The sequence below is a fragment of the Oncorhynchus nerka genome, linkage group LG14 (genome assembly GCF_034236695.1).
Source record: "Oncorhynchus nerka isolate Pitt River linkage group LG14, Oner_Uvic_2.0, whole genome shotgun sequence".
In the NCBI taxonomy this organism is placed as follows: Eukaryota; Metazoa; Chordata; class Actinopteri; order Salmoniformes; family Salmonidae; genus Oncorhynchus; species Oncorhynchus nerka.
In genome coordinates, this window is record NC_088409.1 from 81,440,135 (window position 1) to 81,467,550 (window position 27,416).

Here is a 27,416-nt window from a genome sequence, read left to right on the forward strand (position 1 = left end):
TGTTTTATATGGCACTTCTGAATAGCCTTTGCAATCAAATTATCCACCAACCACACATATCTATGTATACTTAAACTGTGTCTTAAAATGTATTATTCATACTCGAGCTAAACTCTCATACTAAATTTTCCATGTATTTTGAATTCACCTCAACTGTGAGGGGAATGGTATACAGTATGTGTGGGATTGGACCACACACTTACTCACTCGTACACTCATACACTCATATACTCATACACTCACACTCACACTCACTCATACACTCACTCATACACCTATACAATCATGCACTCACACACTCATACACTCATACACTCATACACTCACAGTTACTCACTCATACACTCACACTCACTCATACACTCACTCATACACTTATACAATCATGCACTCACACACTCATATACTCATACACTCATACACTCACAGTTACTCACTCATACACTCACACTCACTCATACACTTATACAATCATGCACTCACACACTCATACACTCATAAACTCATACACTCACTCATACACACACTCACTCACTCATAAACTCACTCACTTGCTCACTCATACACTCCCTCACTCATACACTCACTCACTCATACACTCATACACTCACTCATACACTCACTAACTCACTCATACACTCACTTATACACTTATATAATCATGCACTCACACACTCATACACTCACACTCACTCATACACTCACTCATACACGTATACAATCATGCACTCACACACTCATACACTCATATACTCACTCATACACACACACACACACTCACTCACTCATACACACACACTCACTCACTTATACACTCACTCACTTACTCACTCATACACTCCCTCACTCACTTACTCAATCATACAATCCCTCATTCATACACTCCCTCACTCATACACTCACTCACTCAATCACTCACTCACTCATACACTCATACACTCACTCACTCATACACTTATACACTCACTCACACTTACTCACTCATACACTCATACACTCACTCACACTTATACAATCATGCACTCACACACTCATACACTCATTCATACACACACTCACTCACTCATACACTCACGCACTTACTCACTCATACACTCACTCACTTACTCACTCATATACTCACTCACTTACTCACTCATACACTCCCTCACTCATACACTCACTCATACACTCATACACTCACTCATACACTCACTCACTCACTCACTCCTACACTCACTCATACACTTACACAATCATGCGCTCACACACTCATACACTCATACACTCACTCATACACTCATAAACTCACACTCACTCATACACTCACTCATACACTTATACAATCATGAACTCACACACTCATACACTCATACACTCACTCATACACACACACTCACTCACTCATACAGTCACACACTTACTCACTCATACACTCACTCACTTACTCACTCATATACTCACTCACTTACTCACTCATACACTCCCTCACTCATACACTCACTCACTCATACACTCACTCACTTACTCACTCATACACTCACTCTCTTACTCACTCATACACTCACTCACTTACTCACTCATACACTCCCTCACTCATACACTCCCTCACTCATACACTCACTCACTCATACACTCCCTCACTCATACCCTCACTCATACCCTCACTCACTCATACACTCACTTAGTCATACACTCACATCCTTACTCACGCATACACTCACTCACTTACTCACTCATACACTCCCTCACTCCCTCCTTCACTCACTCCCTCCCTCCCCCACTCACTCACTCACTCACTCACTCACTCATACACTCACTCACTCACTCATACACTCACACCCTTACGCACTCATACACTCACTCACTTACTCACTCATACACTCCCTCACTCATACACTCCGTCACTCATACACTCACTCACTCACTCATACACTTATACAATCATGCACTCACACACTCATACACTCACTCCTACACACACACTCACACACTCATACACTCATACACTCACTTACTCACTCATACACTCACTCACTCACTCATACACTCCCTCACTCATACACTCCCTCACTCATACACTTATACAATCATGCACTCACACACTCACACTTACTCACTCATACACTCATACACTCACACTCACTCATACACTCACTCATACACTTATACAATCATGCACTCACACAGTCATACACTCACTCCTACACACACACTCACTCACTCATACACACACACTCACTCACTCATACACTCACTCACTTACTCACTCATATACTCACTCACTTACTCACTCATACACTCACTCACTCACACACACTCACTCACTCATACACTCACTCACTTAATCACTCATACACTCACTCACTTACTCACTCATACACTCCCTCACTCATACACTCCCTCACTCATACACTCATTCACTCATACACTCCCTCACTCATACACTCACTCACTCATACACTCACTCACTCACTCATACACTCACACCCTTACTCACTCATACACTCACTCACTTACTCACTCATACCTGTAGACTTGCCGGACCTGTAGACTTGCCAGTTTGTAAAACCCCAAAACACAGTGCAATCCTTAAAAGGGTAAAGCTATCTGAATTTCAGAGACCCAGAGCCAAAACAACCTGAGAGGCACACAGCACATATCAGCCTGAGCCAAAACAACCTGAGAGGCACGCAGCACATAGCAGCCTGAGCCAAAACAACCCCCCCCCCCCCTCTCCATTCCCGTGGATGGTAAAGAATAGAGGATTTAACTGAAACAGACTGTGCTCCTGGAAATTGGCTTGGTTTTGTGGGGACTGCGAGTGGGGACAAAAAGGCTTTAAAATGTCCACAGAGAGATGGAGGAGGGGTGCTCTGAGTGCATGGAGCTCAGTTTTGGGCATGGTGGGTTGGTGGATGGGTGGGGTGGCTGACCATATGGGTTTCTATTTACACAACCTTCTCATGGTGGTTAATGGACGGATGGCGGGTACAGCCATGGAATTTCTCTTGAGGTGGTTGGTAAATGAAGAGGGTAACTGAGTCAGTGACATGTGCCCCCCTCCGAAACAAAACAAAAGGCAGAGGAAACAAATGAAGCATTTATTTGGGCGGGGAGTGACGCTGGTCCTTTTCAGGGGCCGGGGGACTAAGTGACTGCCCAACTGCATTAAACAGTACATAGAAGACTGGGCAGATGCCTGAAAGACTGAAGGATAATAGTTAACTGACAGCTTATGGGCCCATCTGCGCCTCTACCATGTTGTTAAAGGAGATGGGGGGTGCTCACTTGACTTGCTAAGGAGGAGCCCCGACCTCTACAGCTGCCCTGTAATTGAGAGTGTGTGAAGAGCGCTGTGTGTTTGTCTGCACTGTCAACGTGTGTGTGTGTGTGTGTGTGTGTGTGTGTGTGTGTGTGTGTGTGTGTGTGTGTGTGTGTGTGTGTGTGTGTGTGTGTGTGTGTGTGAGAGAGAGAGAGAGAGAGAGAGAGAGAGAGAGAGAGAGAGAGAGAGAGAGAGAGAGAGAGAGAGAGAGAGGGGTGGGGAGAGAGAGAGAGAGAGAGAGAGAGAGAGAGAGAGAGAGAGAGAGAGACAGAAAACCTCTAGACAGAAAAACTTGAGAGAGAAAAATCCTCAAGAGAGCAAACCTCTAGATAGAAAACCTCTAGACAGAAAATCTCTAGACAGAAAAACTTGAGAGAGAGAAATCCTCAAGAGAGCAAACCTCTAGATAGAAAACCTCTTGACAGAAAATCTCTAGACAGAAAACCTCAAGACATAAAACCTCTAGAAGGAAAACCTCTAGACAGAAAAACTTGAGAGAGAGAAAACCTCAAGAGACCTCTAGACCAGGTATTCCCAAACTGAGGTAGGGGTACGCACAATGCCATTGGGGTTACACCGAATAAAATTGTGAATCACGTTATAAAAATCTTCACATTTTCAAACAGTACATTTATATTTTCAAATGGGGCTATACATTTGGGTGAGTTTTTTTTTCTGTCGCCTGAGAAGCCTCGTTTCATTGCCAAAAATAAAATGTGTGTTCAGAGTGTTCTAGTGATCAGCGAAATAACAACACAATGTCAAATACAGGTAGCCTAGTCAAATAATTAACATCCAAACACATTAACTGTTACTCTTTCGCAGGAAACGTTCACTCTTGCGCTGGAAACCTTCAATCTTGCGCAGACATTTAGAAACAAAACATGCCAATTTGAAAAATAAGCCACAGAGTGTTTGGAGCGAGAATAAAGACGACTTTCGAGTAGTAAGACATAAAAGTAACAGATACCATTCATAAAAAGGGTCTAGAAGCGTCTTATATGGTGAGCTACCGAGTGGCTAAGACGTGTGCTCCCTCTCTGGCCTCTAGGTCACCACTCCCAGCACACACGTTACAGACAGGCAAGCCCCATACTATTATGGAGGACTTAATTCTTCCTGCTGCCGTGGATATGACTGGGACAATGCTGGGGGAAAAGGACAAAAAAAACTATACAGACAATGCCTTCATCAAACAACACTGTTTCACAACGCATCAGTGACATGGCAGGAGATGTTCTGAAACAATTGCTGCTTCGCATACAAGCCAGTGAATTACAGCTGGATGAGTCAACGGACATGACGGCCCTGGCACAGCTCCTGGTATATGTCCGTTATGTTTATCGGGGGTCAATAAGGAAGACATCCTCTTCTGGAAACCAGGACAACAGGAGAGGATATTTTTAAAGTACTGGACAGCTTTGTGATATCAAATGGACTTGAAGATCAAGATGTATTGGTATCTGTAGTGATGGCTTAAAAGTGGTAACGCTTGTGCAAGCAGTTTTTCTGACGCCACTTGGGTACACTGCAGCATCCACCGAGAGGCTCTTGCTGCCAAGGAATGCCTGACAGCTTGAAAGACGTTTTGGACACTACAGTGAAAATGGTTAACTTTGTTTAAGCAAGGCCCCTGAACTCTTGTGTATTTTCTGCATTATGCAAGGATATGGGCAGCGACCATGTAATGCTTTTACAACATACAGAAGTGTGCTGGTTATCAAGGGGCAAAGTATTGACACGTTATTTTAATTGACAGACGAGTTTAAAGTGTACTTTACTGACCATAATTTTCACTTGTCTGACCGTTTGCATGATGACGAGTTTCTCACGCGACTGGCCTATCTGGGTGATGTTTTTTCTCGCCTGAATGATCTGAATCTAGAATTACAGGGACTCTCCACAACTATATTCAATGTGTGGGACAGAATTGAGGCTATGATTAAGAAGTTGGAGCTCTTCTCTGTCTGCATTAACAAGGACAACACACAGGTCTTTCCATCATTGTATGATGTTTTGTGTACAAATGAACTCAAGGTTACGGACAATGTCAAATGTGATATAGCGAAGCAACTGAATGATCTGGGTGCGCAATTACACAGGTACTTTCCCGAAACGGACGACACAAACAACTGGATTCATTATCCCTTTCATGCCCTGCCTCCAGTCCACTTACCGATATCTGAACAAGAGAGCCTCATCGAAAATGCAACAAGCGGTTCTGTGAAATGTAATTTAATCAGAAGCCACTGCCAGATTTCTGGATTGGGCTGCGCTCAGAGTTTCTTGCCTTGGCAAATTGCGCTGTTAAGACACTGATGCCCTTCGCAACAACGTACCTATGTGAGACTGGATTCTGGGCCCTCATTAGCATGAAAACTAAATACAGGCACAGACTGTGTATGGAAATTATTTAAGACTGAGACTCTCTCCAATACAACCCAACATTGCAGAGTTACAGTGGGGCAAAAAAGTATTTAGTCAGCCACCAATTGTGCAAGTTCTCCCACTTAAAAAGATGAGAGAGGCCTGTAATTTTCATCATAGGTACAATTCAACTATGACAGACAAAATGAGAGAAAAAAATCCAGAAAATTACATTGTAGGATTTTTAATGAATTTATTTGCAAATTATGGTGGAAAATAAGTATTTGGTCACCTACAAACAAGCAGGATTTCTGGCTCTCACAGACCTGTAACTTCTTCTTTAAGAGGCTCCTCTGCCCTCCACTCCTTACCTGTATTAATGGCACCTGTTTGAACTTGTTATCAGTATAAAAGACACCTGTCCACAACCTCAAACAGTCACACTCCAAACTCCACTATGGCCAAGACCAAAGAGCTGTCAAAGGACACCAGAAACAAAATTGTAGACCTGCACCAGGCTGGGAAGACTGAATCTGCAATAGGTAAGGAGCTTGGTTTGAAGAAATCAACTGTGGGAGCAATTATTAGGAAATGGAAGACATACAAGACCACTGGTAATCTCCCTCGATCTGGGGCTCCAAGCACGGGGCTCTAATCTCACCCCGTGGGGTCAAAATGATCACAAGAACAGTGAGCAAAAATCCCAGAACCACACGGAGGGACCTAGTGAATGGCCTGCAGAGAGCTGGGACCAAAGTAACAAAGCCTACCATCAGTAACACACTATGCCACCAGGGACTCATATCCTGCAGTGCCAGACTTGTCCCCCTGCTTAAGCTAGTACATGTCCAAGCCCGTCTGAAGTTTGCTAGAGAGCATTTGGATGATCCAGAAGAAGATTGGGAGAATGTCATATGGTTAAAAACTCAACTCGTCGTGTTTGGAGGACAAAGAATGCTGAGTTGCATCCAAAGAACACCATACCTACTGTGAAGCATGGGGGTGGAAACATCATGCTTTGGGGCTGTTTCTCTGCAAAGGGACCAGGACGACTGATCCGTGTAAAGGAAAGAATGAATGGGGCCATGTATCGTGAGATTTTGAGTGAAAACCTCCTTCCATCAGCAAGGGCATTGAAGATGAAACATGGCTGGGTCTTTCAGCATGACAATGATCCCAAATACACCACCCGGGCAACGAAGGAGTGGCTTCGTAAGAAGCATTTCAAGGTCCTGGAGTGGCCTAGCCAGTCTCCAGATCTCAACCCCATAGAAAATCTTTGGAGGGAGTTGAAAGTATGTGTTGCCCAGCAACAACCCCAAAACATCACTGCTCTAGAGGAGATCTGTATGGAAGAATGGGCCAAAATACCAGCAACAGTGTGTGAAAACCTTGTGAAGACTTACAGAAAACGTTTGACCTCTGTCATTGCCAACAAAGGGTATATAACAAAGTATTGAGATAAACTTTTGTCATTGACCAAATACTTATTTTCCACCATAATTTGCAAATAAATTCATTAAAAATCCTACAATGTGATTTTCTGGATTTTTTTCCCTCATTTTGTCTGTCATAGTTGAAGTGTACCTATGATGAAAATCACAGGCCTCTCTCATCTTTTTAAGTGGGAGAACTTGCACAATTGGTGGCTGACTAAATACTTTTTTGCCCCACTGTATGTGCATCCTTTCAAGCACACCCTTCTCATTAACCTGTTGTGAGCTATTCACAATTTTCGATGAACAAATAAGGTTTTATATGTAGGATGGCTAAATAAAGAGCAAAATGATTGATTATTATTATATTATTATTTGTGCCTTGGTCCTATAAGAGCTCTTTGTCACTTCCCACTAGCCGGGTTGTGACAAAAACTCACACTCATTCTTATGTTTAATAAATGTATTGTATAGTGTGTGTGGCAGGCTTACAATGATGGCAAAAAAAAAAAGAATTCACAGTGCGCTGACCGTGGTGCTATAGGGGGTATGCAGCTGGAAGTTGAATGTTTGAAGGGGTACAGAACTATAAAAGTTTGGGAACCACTGCTCTAGACAGAAAACCTCTAGACAGAAAACCGCTAGACAGAAAACCTCTGGACAGAAAACCTCTGGAGAGAAAACCTCTGGACAGAAAACTATACACAGAAAACCTCTAGACAGAAAACCTCTGGAAAGAAAACCTCTAGACAGAACACCTATACACAGAAAACCTCTAGACAGAAGACCTCTGGACAGAAAACCTCTGGACAGAAAACCTCTGGACAGAAAACCTATACACAGTACACCTCTACACAGAAAACCTCTACAAAGAAAACCTCTGGACAGAAAACTTCTAGACAAAAAACCTCTAGACACAAAATCTCCACACAGAAAACCTCTAGACAGAAACCTCTAGACAGAAAACCTATACACAGGAAACCTCTACACAGGAAACCTCTAGACAGAATAACTCTAGACAGAAAACTCTACACAGGAAACCTCTAGACAGAAAATCTCTAGACAGAAAACCTCTGGACAGAAATCCTCTGGACAGAAAACCTCTGGACAGAAAACCTCTAGACAGAATATCTCTAGACAGAAAACTCTACACAGGAAACCTCTAGACAGAAAATCTCTAGACAGAAAACCTCTGGACAGAAATCCTCTGGACAGAAAATCTCTAGACAGAAAACCTAAACAGAGAAAACCTCTACAGAGAAAACCTCTGGACAGAACACCTATACACAGTACACCTATACACAGAAAAACTCTACAAAGAAAACCTCTGGACAGAAAACTTCTAGACAAAAAACCTCTAGACACAAAATCTCCACACAGAAAACCTCTAGACAGAAACCTTTAGACAGAAAACCTATACACAGGAAATCTCTACACAGGAAATCTCTAGACAGAAAATCTCTAGACAGAAAACCTCTGGACAGAAAATCTACACACAGAAAACCTCTGGACAGAAAATCTCTAGACAGAAAACCTAAACAGAGAAAACCTCTACAGAGAAAACCTCCTGGACAGAAAAGCTCTACACAGAAAACCTCCACAGAAAATCTCTGAACAGAAAACCTCTACACAGAAAACTTGTAGACAGCAATAAGAGGTATGAGAGTCTGTGCTGTGGCAGGACAACAGGAAGCTGTTACCTGTCATGTTGAACCAAATATGATTGCAACCCTATTTCCTGTAGGGATGATGTAGAATGATACTAAGTTGACCTCTGACCCCACTTAGCCTGGTCTGACAAGCAGAGAGAGCTAGGCACTGACTGACCACTGGGGAGTTAACTCAATACGACTCAGTTAAGCTCTGTTATCTTTGACTGTTGGTAGCACTTTACATTACGCCATGTAATGAAATGTTAATAATATGGTAATAGTATAGTAACAACAAGTTATAGTTCCTAAAAAATATGAAATTGCTAGATTCTACTATAGAGAGCAAGTTGAACTCCCTCACTCCCAGCTTGCCCTGCCCTGTCCAGAGCCTTATACCACTGCCCCTGCCCTGTCCAGAGCCTTATACCCCTACCCTTGCCCTGTCCAGAGCTTATGCCCCTACCCTTGCCCTGTCCAGAGCCTTATACCCCTACCCTTGCCCTGTCCAGAGCCTTATACCCCTACCCTTGCCCTGTCCAGAGCCTTATGCCCATACCCTTGCCCTGTCCAGAGCTTATGCCCCTACCCTTGCCCTGTCCAGAGCCTTATACCCCTACCCTTGCCCTATCCAGAGCCTTATACCACTGCCCCTGCCCTGTCCAGAGCTTATGCCCCTACCCTTGCCTAATCCAGAGCCTTATACCACTGCCCCTGCCCTGTCCAGAGCCTTATGCCCCTACCCTTGCCCTGTCCAGAGCCTTATACCACTGCCCATGCCCTGTCCAGAGCCTTATACCCCTACCCTTGCCCTGTCCAGAGCCTTATGCCCCTACCCTTGCCCTGTCCAGAGCTTATGCCCCTACCCTTGCCCTGTCCAGAGCCTTATACCCCTACCCTTGCCCTATCCAGAGCCTTATACCACTGCCCCTGCCCTGTCCAGAGCCTTATGCCCCTACCCTTGCCCTGTCCAGAGCTTATGCCCCTACCCTTGCCCTGTCCAGAGCCTTATACCCCTACCCTTGCCCTATCCAGAGCCTTATACCACTGCCCCTGCCCTGTCCAGAGCTTATGCCCCTACCCTTGCCCTATCCAGAGCCTTATACCACTGCCCCTGCCCTGTCCAGAGCTTATGCCCCTACCCTTGCCCTATCCAGAGCCTTATACCACTGCCCCTGCCCTGTCCAGAGCCTTATACCCCTACCCTTGCCCTGTCCAGAGCCTTATACCACTGCCCCTGCCCTGTCCAGAGCCTTATACCCCTACCCTTGCCCTGTCCAGAGCCTTATACCCCTACCCCTGCCCTGTCCAGAGCCTTATACCACTGCCCCTGCCCTGTCCAGAGCCTTATACCCCTACCCTTGCCCTGTCCAGAGCCTTATGCCCCTACCCTTGCCCTATCCAGAGCCTTATACCACTGCCCCTGCCCTGTCCAGAGCCTTATGCCCCTACCCTTGCCCTGTCCAGAGCCTTATACCCCTACCCTTGCCCTGTCCAGAGCCTTATACCCCTACCCTTGCCCTATCCAGAGCCTTATGCCCCTACCCTTGCCCTGTCCAGAGCCTTATACCCCTACCCTTGCCCTGTCCAGAGCCTTATACCCCTACCCTTGCCCTGTCCAGAGCCTTATGCCCCTACCCCTGCCCTGTCCAGAGCCTTATGCCCCTACCCTTGCCCTGTCCAGAGCCTTATACCACTGCCCCTGCCCTGTCCAGAGCCTTATACCCATACCCTTGCCCCGTCCAGAGCCTTATACCACTGCCCCTGCCCTGTCCAGAGCCTTATACCCCTACCATTGCCCTGTCCAGAGCCTTATACCCCTACCATTGCCCTGTCCAGAGCCTTATACCCCAACCCCTGCCCTGTCCAGAGCCTTATGCACCTACCCTTGCCCTATCCAGAGCCTTATGCCCCAACCCCTGCCCTGTCCAGGGCCTTATACCACTGCCCCTGCCCTGTCCAGAGCCTTATGCACCTACCCTTGCCCTATCCAGAGCCTTATGCCCCAACCCCTGCCCTGTCCAGAGCCTTATGCACCTACCCTTGCCCTGTCCAGAGCCTTATGCCCCAACCCCTGCCCTGTCCAGGGCCTTATACCCCTACCCTTGCCCTGTCCAGAGCCTTATACCACTGCCCCTGCCCTGTCCAGAGCCTTATACCCCTACCCTTGCCCTGTCCAGAGCCTTATACCCATGCCCTATCCAGGGCCTTATGCCCCTACCCTTGCCCTGTCCAGGGCCTTATGCCCCTACCCTTGCCCTGTCCAGAGCCTTATACCCATGCCCTGTCCAGGGCCTTATGCCCCTACCCTTGCCCTGTCCAGAGCCTTATACCCATGCCCTATCCAGGGCCTTATGCCCCTACCCTTGCCCTGTCCAGGGCCTTATGCCCCTACCCTTGCCCTGTCCAGAGCCTTATACCCATGCCCTGTCCAGGGCCTTATGCCCCTACCCTTGCCCTGTCCAGAGCCTTATACCCATGCCCTATCCAGGGCCTTATGCCCCTACCTCAGTCAAGTGATTGACAACTCGCTGTCTGCCTTTCCTTGTTCAACCACTGCATTCAGTTGCCTTAGCCCTGCGTTCCACATCTGTGTCACCCCCAATCCCTCCTCTGCACATGCACACACACTCACACACTCTTGTAAAAACAATATCTCACCCCCTTCCTTCTCTCTCTCTCTTTCTCTAGCCGTTGTTTGGTGGAATACTTCCATCAGATAAAGACAGGTCTTATTCTATGGCAGCCATTCTCTATGGCAGCCATTGACCTTCACAGGCCTTTTCACTCTTTCACTCACTTCAAACTGTCTTTTGGCGTGCTCGGCTGAATGAGGCAAGTCCATCACGGGTGAAGGGGGTGCAAGAGGGTCTAAAGGGGCTGAAGGGGGAAACTCCGAGCCACTACTCATTCTCCATCCCCCCACTTCAAAGTTGGCCTGCATTCATTAATTGCCCTTTGAATTGATATCAGAGGGTCACAATAGGGGTGTGAAAGGAGAACGAGGCTTTAATGAAGCATAGAGCCCCTATTCATTTGCAGATAACTATGTTTTAACGCTTGGATCGTCATCATGCACAGCATTATTTTTAAAAAAATTATGCGAGGCGTAGGAGTAAGGGAGTAGGAGAGTAGGAGAGGAGAAGAGGAGAGGGACAGAGAGAGCCTGAGGCGAGGGTTAGTGAGAGTGATTTGGTGCTCCCCCTTGCCCCCTCTGCCCTTGTGCCCAGGGACACACTGAGTGACACATTCCTCAGACAGACTGTTATTCCCTGTCATCAGATGTTCATGTTATTTCGGGAAAAATCTACATAGCCTCAGTATACTCTACATAGCCTGAGTCTAACTCTACATAGCCTCAGTATAACTCTACATAGCCTGAGTCTAACTCTACATAGCCTCAGTATACTCTACATAGCCTGAGTCTAACTCTACATAGCCTCAGTATAACTCTACATAGCCTCAGTATAACTCTACATAGCCTCAGTATAACTCTACATAGCCTCATTATAAGTCTACATAGCCTCAGTATAACTCTACATAGCCTCAGTATAACTCTACATAGCATCAGTATAACTCTACATAGCCTCAGTATAACTCTACATAGCCTGAGTCTAACTCTACATAGCCTCATTATAACTCTACATAGCCTGTCTAACTCTACATAGCCTCAGTATAACTCTACATAGCCTCAGTATAACTCTACATAGCCTCAGTATAACTCTACATAGCCTCAGTATAACTCTACATAGCCTGAGTCAAACTCTACATAGCCTCAGTATAACTCTATATAGCCTGAGTCAAACTCTACATAGCCTCAGTATAACTCTACATAGCCTCAGTATAACTCTACATAGCCTCAGTATAACTCTACATAGCCTCAGTATAACTCTACATAGCCTCAGTATAACTCTACATAGCCTCAGTATAACTCTACATAGCCTCAGTATAACTCTACATAGCCTCAGTATATCTCTACATAGCCTGAGTCTAACTTCAATCTGTGTGGTTTGAGTCCTGAATGCTGATCGGCTGACATTTATTTTTACTGTTCTAATTACGTTGGTAACCAGTGGTATATGGCCATTTTACCACGTCTAAGGGCAGTATTCAGGCACTCAGCATTGCATTGTGCGTAAGAACAGCCCTTAGCCGTGGTATATTGGCCATATACCACACAGTCTAACTCTATATAATCTCAGTTTAACTCTATATAACCTCAGTCTAACTCTATATAACCTCAGTCTAACTCTATATAACCTCAGTTTAACTCTATATGACCTCAGTCTAACTCTATATAGCCACTAACTCTATATTACCTCAGTCTAACTCTATATAGACCCAGTCTAACTCTATATTGCCACTAACTCTAGATAACCTCAGTCAAAATCTATATAACCTCAGTCTAAATCTATATAACCTCAGTCTAACTCAATATAGACCCAGTCTAACTTTATATTGCCACTAACTCTATATAACCTCAGTCTAAATCTATATAACCTCAGTCTAACTCTATATAGACCCAGTCTAACTCTATATTGCCACTAACTCTATTTAACCTCAGTTTAACTATATAACCTCAGTCTAAATCTATTTAACCTCAGTCTAATTCTATATAGACCCAGTCTAACTCTATATAGCCACTAACTCTATATAACCTCAGTCTAACTCTATGTTTCTCTGAAGTCTTGAAATAACATATTGGACATTTTCTATATAAATTCTTCGCCCTACTTTGATCGTTGCTAGAGACCGTATCAACAACCATTCATGTGTCAGAAGTGACTATTATTCATAGCTTCTCGTATAGAACGCAAGATGTAAGAACCGAAGATGTCAAGGTTGTCAAGTTTTCTATCATTCTCTTTAATGAACCACCTTTATGAATGTATGAATCATCTACTGCTGGATATTTTCATTGTGAAATCGTGTTTACAAGGTGAAAATCACAAAGAAGAACTAAAGTGTGAAGTCTATTGTATATGGAATGTACATGGAATGTGCCATGAGTGGAGTGGAATCAATCAGGTCATCTTACGGAGTTTCCTTATAGTCTAATTCTTCTGTTCCCTAACTTGAAATGCACATACAACTCAAACTTTCACTCCATAATACCAATGTATGACTTCAGTGACATGCTCGCATCAGCCATTATTTGGAAAGTGCCTTTGGAGTGTAACTGAATCTGTGAAGATAACTGATTCTCAGCAGGGAGCATCTTTAACACCTTAAAACATAAGAACCGGAACATCATGACCTATATGGAAACGTGATATGGGACCTTGACCATGAATCTATGCTGCACTATAGTGTGTAATGTGTTTCCATCTTCAATGCCTCTTATGCTTCACAAACCAGATGCCCACAATAGCAAAACCTCATCTCACCATGCTTCACCAGCTTCCCTCTTCCAGCACCATTGTAAGACAATGATGAACATAACAAAACCTCATCTCACCACGCTTCACCAGCTTCCCTCTTCCAGCACCATTGTAAGACAATGATGAACATAACAAAACCTCATCTCACCACGCTTCACCAGCTTCCCTCTTCCAGCACCATTGTAAGACAATGATGAACATAACAAAACCTCATCTCACCACGCTTCACCAGCTTCCCTCTTCCAGCACCATTGTAAGACAATGATGAACATAACAAAACCTCATCTCACCACGCTTCACCAGCTTCCCTCTTCCAGCACCATTGTAAGACAATGATGAACATAACAAAACCTCATCTCACCACGCTTCACCAGCTTCCCTCTTCCAGCACCATTGTAAGACAATGATGAACATAACAAAACCTCATCTCACCACGCTTCACCAGCTTCCCTCTTCCAGCACCATTGTAAGACAATGATGAACATAACAAATCCAACATCAGAAACCATGCAGAACATAACTCTGCAAACTCTCACTAAATACACAAACCTAGCCCCTAATACTCTCTCAAAGCCTTCTCGTTTACCGTCCCCTCCATTCTCTCTTCCCCTCTCACTCTCTTCCCCACTCACTCTCTTTCTCACTCTCCCCTCTCTGCCTCTCTCCCTCTCCTCCCTCTCTCTCCTCCTGGCACTAATCCAGTGTGTGCCCACATAGTAAATTGTATGGATGCTCCAGCCTGAGTAGTGGGCAGTTCGTCAACTTTATTTACACAAACAAAGTCCTGCTCAGTTTCTGTGACAAAAGCAGCTAAATCTTTTGGCCCTTTCATGTATTGTCAGCCCTTGATTCCCTTTTGTCCTGTAGTTATTGGCCTGGCTCTGGGCACAATGAGGCTGGGAGAATGGCAGCAGATTGGCGGAATGCGCCTCAATAAACCTAATTATGACACGATGACTGCGCTCACCATGGCAGGTTTTCAAAGATCTCAGACTTATTCAATTAGCCCTTTCCAGGAGTCCCTTTCACAAAATAAAGTTATCCCTCTTTGACTGTTTGTCTTTCAGATGGGGAATTTTGTGTGTGTCTGAGTATAAATGGAAATGTGCTGGGCCAACAAGGCTTCTCTGTATGTATCATCAGCATTACTCGGGGTCATTTTCATTTGCCAAATAAGGTTAAGAAGATACACTGGAAATATGAGAGAGGGGGAGAGAGGGGAGGGCCGATGTGTACATTATCAGTCATTAGCTCAATTTCTAGGGTTAATTAACTCAATGTTAGATTCTGGAAGGCAGAGAAACTACTATATCCAACCCCTGCTAATGGTATGCAGGAACTGTGCCAAAATATAAAATATGTGCAGGGGGCATTTAGTGAGACTGGAGCACTGACTGGACATTTAGACAAGTATTTTCTAAAGAGTGGCAGAATGTGTTCAACTATTGTAATTCTAAGTGGAAAGTATTTTCTCTGATACATGAATTGAGAAAGATAGCCTGCCCTACTATCTAATTTCAAGTCAAACTGCACAAGCATTTATTCCAAACACATTTGGCTCGTGAGGATATGCTTGCGCATCATTTTAGGCACTGTGGTGCACGAGGCTGCAATTTAGGGAGCTTGAGATTTTCGAAACACATTTCTGTAGTTTTTTTCCCCAGACAAATCAATCCAAACGAGCCGCCTTTGATGTGGACACTTAAAGGAAACGATAATGAATTCTGAACGACCAGGGGCTCAACTAGTGCTCCTCCCTCGCACAACAATGGTCTTAACAAACATCTACTTCATCAATGTCTGACCCGCTTCGTTGAAAAAAAGTATTTTTCAGATTGTAATTGCGGCTGTAAAAACATAATTCCAAATGAGACCAGACAGAAAAAACGCACGAAAATAGTAGACACCACAGGTCTCGATAAAACTAAAAGTCGTTGCTGGCATCCCTATACCCATCTAAGACAGTCTCTAGAGTGCCACAAAAGCCTAGTCCTCAGGTCCAAACACCACCCTGTTTGGAATATACCCCTCATTATAACTCTCATTACCTACGCATAATAGCACTAGTTAGAGTCAACTGATATTACTGCAAACGTTAAGTGTTCCCGTTTCAAGTCAAAGCACTGTCGTGGCAAATGGCATTTACATTTTTCGTTAACCCTTAGGTTAAAATTATAATTTGACTGGTATGAATGTAAATAGGATAACAAACTGACTGAGGTAAAGCGAGCCCAAATGAGCACGTGGACACAAAACAACGTTTCTAACGGAAACTGCTACTAAGTTAGGCTTATTATTATTAACTTATGGCCTACATTTTGGAATTAATAAAACAATGTAGCATTTATTGGTAACTCAAAAAATAAAGACAAATATTACAGGGGTCAATGGCTTAACGGATAACTTCATTTTAGGGACTTTTCTACAACGAACTGACTTTCTTTTGTTAGCGGTTGCACTCCTGAAGATGAACCACAGATATTAAACGAATGTGCGCCGCGGGCATAGAGAAAAGAGTAGGAAAGCAAGGGAGAGGGGCGGGTTCGCTCTCCGGATGAAAGTAAAATAAAATAAAGGGATCGATTTAATCCGCTTGAAGAGATTTTGAGAGCGCAAGGGGGTGAGAGCATGATGGGTGAGGATTGCAGCAGTGCGCATGTTCCATTGTGACCACCGCTCGAGGCCAAGCGCGCCTCTCCGGGGAGAACATTGGTCCCCATTCACCAAAGGAGTCTTTAATACACTCCCTCGATCATTAAATGTGACATAGCACAATATCAAATCATTTAGAAGACATTATTAATGTTTAAGAGTGCAAGAATAGGGCATCAAAGATCCAATAATAGACCACGCAGAGAGGCATATTACGAGCCAATTGCATATCATTAGGCCTTATTGGTAAGACAAATATATTGTGCAACAATTTGTACTTGTAAAAATAATTAAATGACTACAATTATTAGGCATATGAGTTAAATTATTAATAACCATCAAGTAGCAAATGCATATATTTTGGAAAATATTTGTCATTTTATGAGCTATAATACTTTGTCAAAGTCGTTGATATGAGGCTGCTACACAGAAAAAAGAATGTATTATCTTGTGGCATTGGAATTTGTAACATGCCTAAATAATTATTCGGTGACATTAACTAAAAAACGTTGGCTAATATAAAAGTGTCCAAAGCAGGAACCAGAAGGACCAACAAAAAAAACGTTTCAACATTGTGGAAACAACTTTTAAACATTGAGTAAAATATGTGATTGTGCACAAAATGTATAACACGAGTGCACATAATACACAAACAGTTTGTATTTTCGTAAACTATTATGTTGGCAAATGCTCTGAATGTCCAAAAATAAAAGTACGAAATTATCAATAAATGTAATTAATCTCGCCATTAAATCAGCGTGTTAAGCTGATTTGAAAGTTATGTTTTTAAAATATCAGTTAGGCCTACACACTGTGTGTGTGTGTGTGTGTGTGTGTGTGTGTGTGTGTGTGTGTGTGTGTGTGTGTGTGTGTGTGTGTGTGTGTGTGTGTGTGTGTGTGTGTGTGAAAGAGAGAGCGAGAGAGAGAGAGGGGGGGTGAAAGGGGGCTTGAGGGGTTCTGAATGGCAGTCGGCTTCTTTATATGACTTAAAACGACTCCAAAAGAAACATTTTGTAGGTGAAAACGGCCATTTCTCCATGGTGAACAGTCTCTAGACCTAGCCCGAGCAGCGGCTATTGACGGACTTGAATAATTCATCCTTCATTGCGGTTTCATAATGTATTTTCTCGGCCTTTTGTTGGGAAGCTCCCTCTCCTTTTCTGACTGAATTATAAACAGGTTGCCTTCTTTTATGGCGACCAAGCTGCTGCGAAGCCAGGCTTTGTCCACGCATAACCGAAGCGTCAGTCTCAATGGACTCTCGCGGCTTTGTCTCCCAAGTTCATCCCCAAGTGTCCGATTGTGTGCTCGAGGCCTGGCTTTGTGAGGGATGGAACTGTTATACAAATGTTTGATCAACTCATTTGGACGTTTTGTCCCCTCCAACTCCCCGTCTTTTCCTCTAATTTGTTTTACTGTGCCTGCATTTTACAGTAGAGCAGAGAGCAGCTGCATTAAGATGGAAAATGCCTGCGAAATCGGTCATAATAACTCGTAGGAAACCGTAAAAAGGGATGTTATGATATTTCTTTGTTTTGGAATGTACCATGCCAATTAGGGATTGAACAAGTTTTTGGTTCTTTTTGATATACTTTTGATAAGGGGTATTTCCTCAAACATTATAACGGGGCTGTGTGCATCTCGAAGAAAATGCATGTTATTAGTATGATGAAGACATGTTAAAATAGTCCTACAATGTAAATAGGCCTGCAAGTGGCCTAACATAAACAATTCAAAAAATGCAATAGAAATAAATATATGTAGCAGAAGTTGAATATGCACAGGCTATTCGATTAAATATATTGGATTCTTTTTTATGAAGAACATTCGACTGGTTCGAGGCCTGTACCTTATGTTGTGTCGGTAACAAATATCGTGTGTTGCCCACTTTGTATAAGCACGTGTAGTTACACATTCGTTCATTTTTCATTTTTTCATTAGCTCTCTCTCAAACTCTCTCTCTCTCAAACGCTCTCTCTCTCTCTCTCTCTCTTTCACTCACACACACACACACACGCACACACACACATTCATACACACACAAGGGGCAATCCTCCCTTTCCCACAAAATCTATCACCTGCTGTTTGAATTATCCTAACGCCTCATGGGACAAGCATTAGCAGGAGCGATATGGTCGATAAAGAATGAAAAACAACCCAGTGCACTTTATGACGGTCGACAAAGGAAGACACACTCCCTGTGCTTCCATCGCATCGAAAAGCAAAAACTTGACAACAACTAAAACTTAGAGTTAAAGAGACAGACAAGGCCTATCTACTTCACAAAGTCTAAAAATTAATGGCAACCCGTAAGGACTGGTGACACCCATGGTGAAAATGTAGGCCTAGCCTATCAAGAATGATTTATGGAAGTCAATAAGCTTACACAAAACAAGATGAAAACCTTTATCTGTCCATCTTTGTTGAGTTTTGAATAAACGAGAGGTTTCCTCACCGTTTCAAAGAACATTAAAGTGCACAGTGGAAGCATTTAGGCCTGTATATGACGGGCCTTCCCCTTACGCAAAAAGTAACTGCCTCACACAAGTTACCTATAGAAGAGAGAACATTAATGAATGTATTTATTTATTTATGATTGCACTCACATCGGTCTCCTAAGATGCCCTCGATGCTGTGTTTGGCCCGCCGTTCGTGTTCTTCTAATTCCTTTTTCTCGATTTCATCTTCATCATCATCGTCATCTCCCTTCCCTCCGAATTTACTCCTCATGATGCGACTGATAGAGCTCACTGTGTTACAATAAATTACAGAACACTGATTAATACATAATAAACTGGAAAAGTCGAAATAAAAGTTCAACAATCTGCACTCATTTGTTTTTATTTTTCCTTCTAATATACCGTGATAAAGCATCAAATAAATAGAAACATATATTGACTTTAGCGTAAATAATTGCATTGCAATATTTTTTATGATTTTTATCTTAAATTAAACTCAACATGGCAATTATATAATTTTCAGCAGTTGTTTACGTTTTTGTTTTCAGAGAGTAAACTGATTTTTATTGTGGTATAATGTGGTTATTGAGATGGAAAATACATTAGGCCCATTATGATAAATAAGACGGTGATATATGATGGTGATGATGGTGACCATGATGATGATGAACAATCTACGGCTGCAGGTGAAGATTGCACCCATTTAAATGGGCAGCAATTATGACAGAATGCAGATATTTCCTTTTACCTGATGGAACGGTGTTCCGGTCACATATCCCATCCATCAGTAATTTATCCCGAATCTCCCAGCTAAACATACCCGGGTTGTCCCGCTTGTACTCCTCTATTCTCTTCTCAACATCAGGCGTCGTCCCCTGCTAAGAAACGACAAATCACATCATCGTTAATTAATCAATCCATAATAAAGAGCTTATATCTACTTACACTGTCTACTTACACTGTCTACGTACACTCAACAATACAATATTACGCCTCTTGCATGCTTTTTCAACCTGTGGCTTGTTAAATTTTAACCCAACATGTCATACCTTGAGACAAACAGTTTTATAAGGAGAATACAATGCATGACAATAAAAAACCGAACACTTTCACCTGCTCGTGCTCCCTCTCTCTTACCTTGGGTTTGCTTCCCCCGATGGCCCCGGGCCGAATAGAGCCGGTCTCCTGGTACCGGCAGAGGATTTTAGAAACGCAACCGTGAGAGACGCGGAGCTGACGGGAGATTACGCATGGCCTGATGCCATGGTGGGCCATTTCGACGATCTTATGGCGGATATGGTTGGGCAAAGGTCTGCCATTTATGAAAACTCCCCCGAGCTGGTTCATTCTGCCTTGGCCTAACGGGGTAGAGACTGCGTAAAAGAAAACACAAAATGGCTACAGATTGCTTGATGATTATAAACTATAGACCTACAACACAACAACTAACATTGATTCCATCACAAGCTACTAATAACACCACAAGGCTACTACAAATAATGTTAAATAAAACAATTATTATAATAGCCGAATACAAAAATAAAAGTTGTTTAAACTTAAAGGTTTGGTAACAATAAAATGCCTTAAAAGTTTCCTTAAGTAATGATATGTTCTGATTTAATATAGAGAGGTGTATAGCTTACTTATATAACCCTGTACATATTGTGTAAATAAACAAAAACGTTGTTTTCAGAGATTAGGAAATTATAAAAATAAGAATTTCATCCTCAAAAGTTGACAAGCAAATAGATAAATAGAAAAAGTTATGTCAATAACGACTACAAAATAAACCAGATCAAAACGTCGAGGTTAACAGTTCAATCCACTTTGCATTCGATAACCGAAATTAAAAAGAACATTGAAAAATAAAACATGAAACATGAAAAGAACATTACAATTGAATTGTGTTACATCTCAATGTTGCGTATCAATCCGAAAGTTTAAATATGTTTTTACAATTGGATACAACCAAGTTTCTGTTTAGGAGCTGGGCTATGGTGTAGGCTACAATATTGAATTCACAGAGTTTCCTATTTTAATAATCGCTCTTTAATTATTACACATCGAAGCCTAAATCTTCCCACAAGCAGTGCTCAAAAAGTTGTTTCGACTTTTGATTTTACCTTCCAGTGGGAAGCCACTGTGGGGGTAGTTCTGCGCCAGCATGGGGCGCATCATCCTTGGTATTGCCCCAGCCAACGCAGTCATACCTCCACAACCCTATGCCTTCTGCTAACCTCCCGCCAGAGAAGAGAACCGGGAGCTGCCGACGATGGAGCTTGACCAGTGGGTGAAATTATGAGTAAAAATGCACTGTATTCCAGTTCGTGGAAGGTTAGCCTTGATAGGGTAGCCACTGGACTAGACAAGAACCAGCGTCCTGGCAGAAAAAAAAACACTCCCGACTCCCGAAAAAAAGAGCCCAAGTTACCAAACCAAGAAAAACTGGAGGTAGACTTCTGAAGAGTGCGCCTATGCCTTGATGTTTTACCAGTCTAGAGGCACTTGGATACGTGTGGAATCTGTGATGTCATCAAGAATCATGCAAGTGATGTTGTCGCTGTTGTTGTTGACAGACGTTCAGAGCGAGGGAAGATGGTCAAAACCCAGAGGAACATTTATTAGTTGTGCTGTACTTCTTTCACATCAGTGATCCAGGTTCTATGATTGGTTTAGAGGAGGCAGACCCGGCTCTTGGGCGTGCGTAATGATTGGCTGACAGTGCAGGAAACTTTCTTCAGTTGTTGTCAGAGACGTTGCTCGGGAAAGAACTGAGGAACAGTCTTTCATCATCCCATTGACAGATGTGACATCACTTCAGATCATACGTTCACACACAGATATTGATTAACTATACAGATACGTGTAGTTTTAGATGTTGCAGTATTGATTCGTCACTCAACATACAACAGTGTTTCATTTAAGGTATTATTTTCCTAGAACCATGCACCCATTTGTTCTCACCCCATGGCCTGAAGATAAGACAGATGCAGCAAAAGTTAGTGCACCTCGAGGAATTTATTGTCGCTTTTAGATTGCGCACTACCAACAGGAGAGACGTCTGACGGGGACTGCCGCCCCAGCAGGGTACGACGCCAGGAGAGCCGTAAAGAACGTCTGCTCTGCTGACAGAGACGTTACTATTGTGTTGTCGGGCATTTATTTATAGTTGCCTTGCTAGTTGAAAAGACACTTGGTAAGGCAATCGCACAAGGAAGGGGCATTGCAGTCTTTCTCTCTCTCTCTCTCTCTCTCTCTCTCTCTCTCTCTCTCTCTCTCTCTCTCTCTCTCTCTCTCTCTCTCTCTCTCTCTCTCTCTCTCAATTCAAATCTGTCTCTCTCTCCCTCCAAGTTTGGCTGCAGTGCAGGGAATTATAGAAGTCAAAGCAACCATGCTCTTTAGAGCTCCCCTATCAATAAAAGGACAGAGGTTCATTCCCCACCTTTGAATTCAGACAAAACCCCTCTTCCCTCCACTGTCCATCTAAAGGATCAACGGTTCATTCCTCACCTTCAGACAAAACCCCTCTTCGCTCCACTGTCCATCTGAAGGAGCAACGGTTCATTCCCCACCTTCAGACAAAACCCCTCTTCGCTCCACTGTCCATCTAAAGGAGCTCAACTCTACTTGCTTAGCGGCATGTTTGCTTTTAATTTCTTCAGTCCCAAGAGTAGAAAGAGTAACACACACGTATTAAAATGTTGTGTTTTTATAGTCTTTTGGATGGAAATGGTATTTGGATGATGTTGGAGTAAGCATGTCATTTTTTAGTCATACATTCATCCCATGGCCTTGTTTTATTATTGTCTGATATTTTCAATAAGTTCAATAAGTAACATTAACACCCTCTTCGTCTATTTGGTGAATAATGTAGGCCTATAATTGCTTGTTTTGTAAGCGTTTTCTTCAAATATCACCCTTTTTATATGTTCTCCATAAAGTGGTGCATGCGCGTGCGGTGCAGAAGCACAGAGTTCGTTACCCATTCAGGTGCAAAGGTGCGCTGTAACAGGATTAGCTCGCCCACCGTGGCAAGAGGTGACCTTTGACGCGGGACCTGAGGGCATATTGTACATTTACAGGCTAAATGGACATTTAAATATTGACACTGTTATTAGGGCCTCCGTGATATTTATAATATGCATAATGTAGCCTAGATAATACCAATAACAAATAGGCCTATGCTTGCTGCTACTGCCAGTATCCTTGCTAATAACAGCTACAGAAGAGTTTTGACCAAATTGATGTTGAAGACGTGCTACTTCCTCTCCGGATTTTGGAAATGTGCATTTAGACTACTGTTTTGAGGATTGTTTTATTTATTTTTAATGACGAAAAGGTTATTCTGAAACGTGTGCCCTTGTAACGGTATTTGAAGGATTTCACGCTCCACGTGACGTATTACCTGAAGACAACAGCCACTGTTTGGAAGGCACCTGATGTTCCAAGTCTTTATGTCTTTACCTCCACCTCTCCAACCCGTAAGGTCACCTGGGAGAAAATAGTATGTCTTTACCTCCACCTCTCCAACCTGTAAGGTCACCTGGGAGAAAATAGTATGTCTTTACCTCCACCTCTCCAACCCGTAAGGTCACCTGGGAGCAAATAGTATGTCTTTACCTTCCACCTCTCCAACCCGTAAGGTCACCTGGGAGAAAATATTATGTCTTTACCTTCCACCTCTCCAACCCGTAAGGTCACCTGGGAGAAAATAGTATGTCTTTACCTCCACCTCTCCAACCCGTAAGGTCACCTGGGAGAAAATAGTATGTCTTTACCTCCACCTCTCCAACCCGTAAGGTCACCTGGGAGAAAATAGTATGTCTTTACCTCCACCTCTCCAACCCGTAAGGTCACCTGGGAGAAAATAGTATGTCTTTACCTCCACCTCTCCAACCCGTAAGGTCACCTGGGAGAAAATATTATGTCTTTACCTCCACCTCTCCAACCCGTAAGGTCACCTGGGAGAAAATAGTATGTCTTTACCTTCCACCTCTCCAACCCGTAAGGTCACCTGGGAGAAAATAGTATGTCTTTACCTCCACCTCTCCAACCCGTAAGGTCACCTGGGAGAAAATAGTATGTCTTTACCTCCACCTCTCCAACCCGTAAGGTCACCTGGGAGAAAGTAGTATGTCTTTACCTCCACCTCTCCAACCCGTAAGGTCACCTGGGAGAAAATATTATGTCTTTACCTTCCACCTCTCCAACCCGTAAGGTCACCTGGGAGAAAATAGTATGTCTTTACCTCCACCTCTCCAACCCGTAAGGTCACCTGGGAGAAAATAGTATGTCTTTACCTCCACCTCTCCAACCCGTAAGGTCACCTGGGAGAAAATATTATGCCTTTACCTCCACCTCTCCCAACTTGTAAGGTCACATGGGAGAAAATATTATGTCTTTACCTCCACCTCTCCCAACCCGTAAGGTCACCTGGGAGAAAATAGGGCACAGCGGGGAGATCGAACGTAAGCACTATCATACTTCTCTTATGTACGCAGAAAATATGTATCCCACTAGATGGCCTCAATAACATTAGCCTCTTTCGTACCTTTGAAAATACACGTAAAATTTTGTCTTTCTGTTAGAACGCGCGTGGACAATAGCTTCGCGCGGGGGAGAAAATAGGCAGGGGAAACGAGGGTCCTTTCACGTGCTAAAGAGCAGATTATTGACATTCACTGAACCCTTAGGAGGAGGAAAACAATTCAATAAAATTAATATTAGTTTTGTCAATTGACTTCACAATTGACTTCACATTAAATAGCCTATTTGAACAAGGGAAATGGTCAAATATTGATGACTAAAAATATTATAATAACCATTGATGTATTGCTTTATACTTCCCTCAACAACCTATGTATTTAATCTGCCATTTTTACAGATCAATTCTATGGGATGAAAATGAAGTTGCTGGTGAGAACATATTATAAAGAATGCAATGATCACATTGAAGATGATTGGATGCATGAAAGGCACAACGATCATTTGTGACAATTTTCCTAAATATAAATATTTTAATTTAAGAACATAAAAAGTCACATTTTAGTGAAACGATAGGATTTTTTTAATTTACACATAATAGTGTCATCCCTCTTGGACATTCTGGCAAAACATTTGTCTTACATTTACCAACGTTGCGATTTCGGGGGTCATTCAATTTATTGAAACTGGATATTGTACCCTAAAAAAGTGACAGGAACGAAAGAAAACAGAGACCAATGATGCATACCTCGGCCTCCTTGAAAGCAACACAGAATCTCCGTGTCTAATCCATTACCGGGGATGAAATTCAAAGTCAGAAATGTCGCTTGATGAGAAGTAAATGAGTTGCATCAGGTATACAGACTCGGAGGCAAATCTATAAAAACGTATTTGTCCAATATTTATTTACTTATTTATTAAGGCTATAGATCAACAATTCACAAAAAAAAAAATAAGATATGCATATCGAATGAAGATATCGAATTAAGATATGCATATAGGCTAACTAGAAGATTGACCTCCGAGATGGTTATAAAGTAAAGCTATATAAAAGCATGCCTAACTATATCTCTAGATGTTTTACAGTGTTTATCATGAAATACATGTTTATATGAAATATAAAGTGACCATATTATGATTTATCACATAATTAGTTTGATTTGATGCTAAATGCTGGAATTTGGGGATGTTGTAATTATGTTCACTTGAAAAAAAGAGAAAAAAAGAGAAGGAGAGCCACACATTCTAGGAGCTCAGATGCAATAATTTACGTTTCCAAATACAAGCTGTCTTCATCAGGGTTATTCAATTATTGCATCTGAGCTCCTAGAGTGTGTGGCTCTCCTTCTCTTTTTCAAGTCTTCTACTCCGCTAGCCAGCACCTCGCCTAAACAGGTGTGCGTTTCTTGCGCTGACAAATGGGGATATGGGAACGCAAATGATGTTTAATCAAACAGAAAATGTGGAGCGAGGAATAGGATAGTTGGTTGGTAAGAGAGGGAGGGGGCTTTAGCAAATTCAAAAACTTTTGAGATGTTATCACCACATCCTGTAAAACAAGGGTGTCAAACTTCTGGATCTGGGCCGCATATACTACCAGCTTTTCATCCGTGCATAAAGGTCTAGACAATTTAATTGACCTGCGAAAATTATGGTAAAAATAAGAAAGATGGAAGGAAAACAAGGGAAGGGGAGAATGAATGTATATATGGAAGCTCGTCTAACTCCCTCGTCAAACTCCCATCTCTCTCTCTCTCCCTCTCTCTCTCTCTCTCTCGCTCCCTCTCATGTTAACCAGAAGGTGGCGGTAGAGGTGCCCTGCAGGATTTTTTTTAGTTGCAAAAATGTTTACAAAAACAGCAGTGTCAAAATGACAGTATGAATATTGATACAGCGAATGCTCTATGTGCAATCTATAACATAAAATGTTATTTGGCTGTCCCCATAGGATAACCCTTTTTGGTTCCAGGTAGAACCCGTTTGCGTTCTATGTAGAACCATTTCCACAGAGGGTTCTACCTGGAACCAAAAAGGGTTCTCCTATGAGTCCAGCCGAAAACCCCTTTTGAAACCCCTTTTCTAGTCTATGTTTCGTCTACCACAAGAGGGTGTTTGTTAGCCTCTGAAAATGTAACCAATGTTACAGCGTGCTGCTGCCCTAAGATCAAATCCTGAGCTGTTGTTCTGAACAAGGCAGTTAACCCACTGTTCCCCGGTAGGCCATCATTGTAAATAATAATTTGCACTTAACTAACTTGCCTAGTTAAATGAAGGTTAAATACAAAATCTACTAGTCCTAGCAGATACCCATTGACCTCCAGTCATTGTGCTAACGCTAGTTAGCATTGGCTCACAAAACTACCTCTACCTTCCTTTATACTGGACACAGACATAAAAATGGTATCCACAAGTCTGATTCTGGGGAAGTAGGTAAAGGGCATCATTGCCAAAATTCTAACCTTTCCCTTTATGTATTCTTTACTGACATGCCTATCATCATGTCTAATTTCAAAGTTTTAAGAGAAAGGATCATTGCACAAAACTGTACTGTTTTATTTAATACTGAACTGTGTTAAACAGCACATATCTAACATTTATCTGTGCAAATACATTTTAGTACCTTAACAACAACAGCATTTTCAACAAACTCAAAAACATCCAAGTTTTCTTTTTAAAATTCATGA

At 42.7% G+C, this 27,416-nt stretch overlaps 1 protein-coding gene across 4 annotated transcripts in view; it reads right to left on the minus strand.

Annotated features, from left to right (window-relative positions):
* LOC115141964 (paired box protein Pax-3-like) overlaps positions 1 to 21,839 on the minus strand; it is a 48,952-nt gene extending 27,113 nt beyond the window's left edge. For 2 of the 4 annotated variants that reach the window (XM_029681399.2, XM_029681400.2), the window contains exons 1-4: positions 21,372 to 21,839; positions 20,386 to 20,621; positions 20,069 to 20,126; positions 19,396 to 19,539 (exon numbers count right to left, since the gene is read on the minus strand). In XM_029681399.2, the coding sequence (XP_029537259.1) occupies positions 19,396 to 19,539; positions 20,069 to 20,126; positions 20,386 to 20,621; positions 21,372 to 21,456 (523 nt within the window). In that variant the 5' untranslated portion in view covers positions 21,457 to 21,839. Of the gene's footprint in view, positions 1 to 19,395; positions 19,540 to 19,996; positions 20,127 to 20,385; positions 20,622 to 21,371 lie in introns of all 4 variants that reach the window. The other 2 variants (XM_029681397.2, XM_029681398.2) reach the window with 1 other exon arrangement.
* Between the last annotated feature and the right edge of the window lie 5,577 nt (positions 21,840 to 27,416).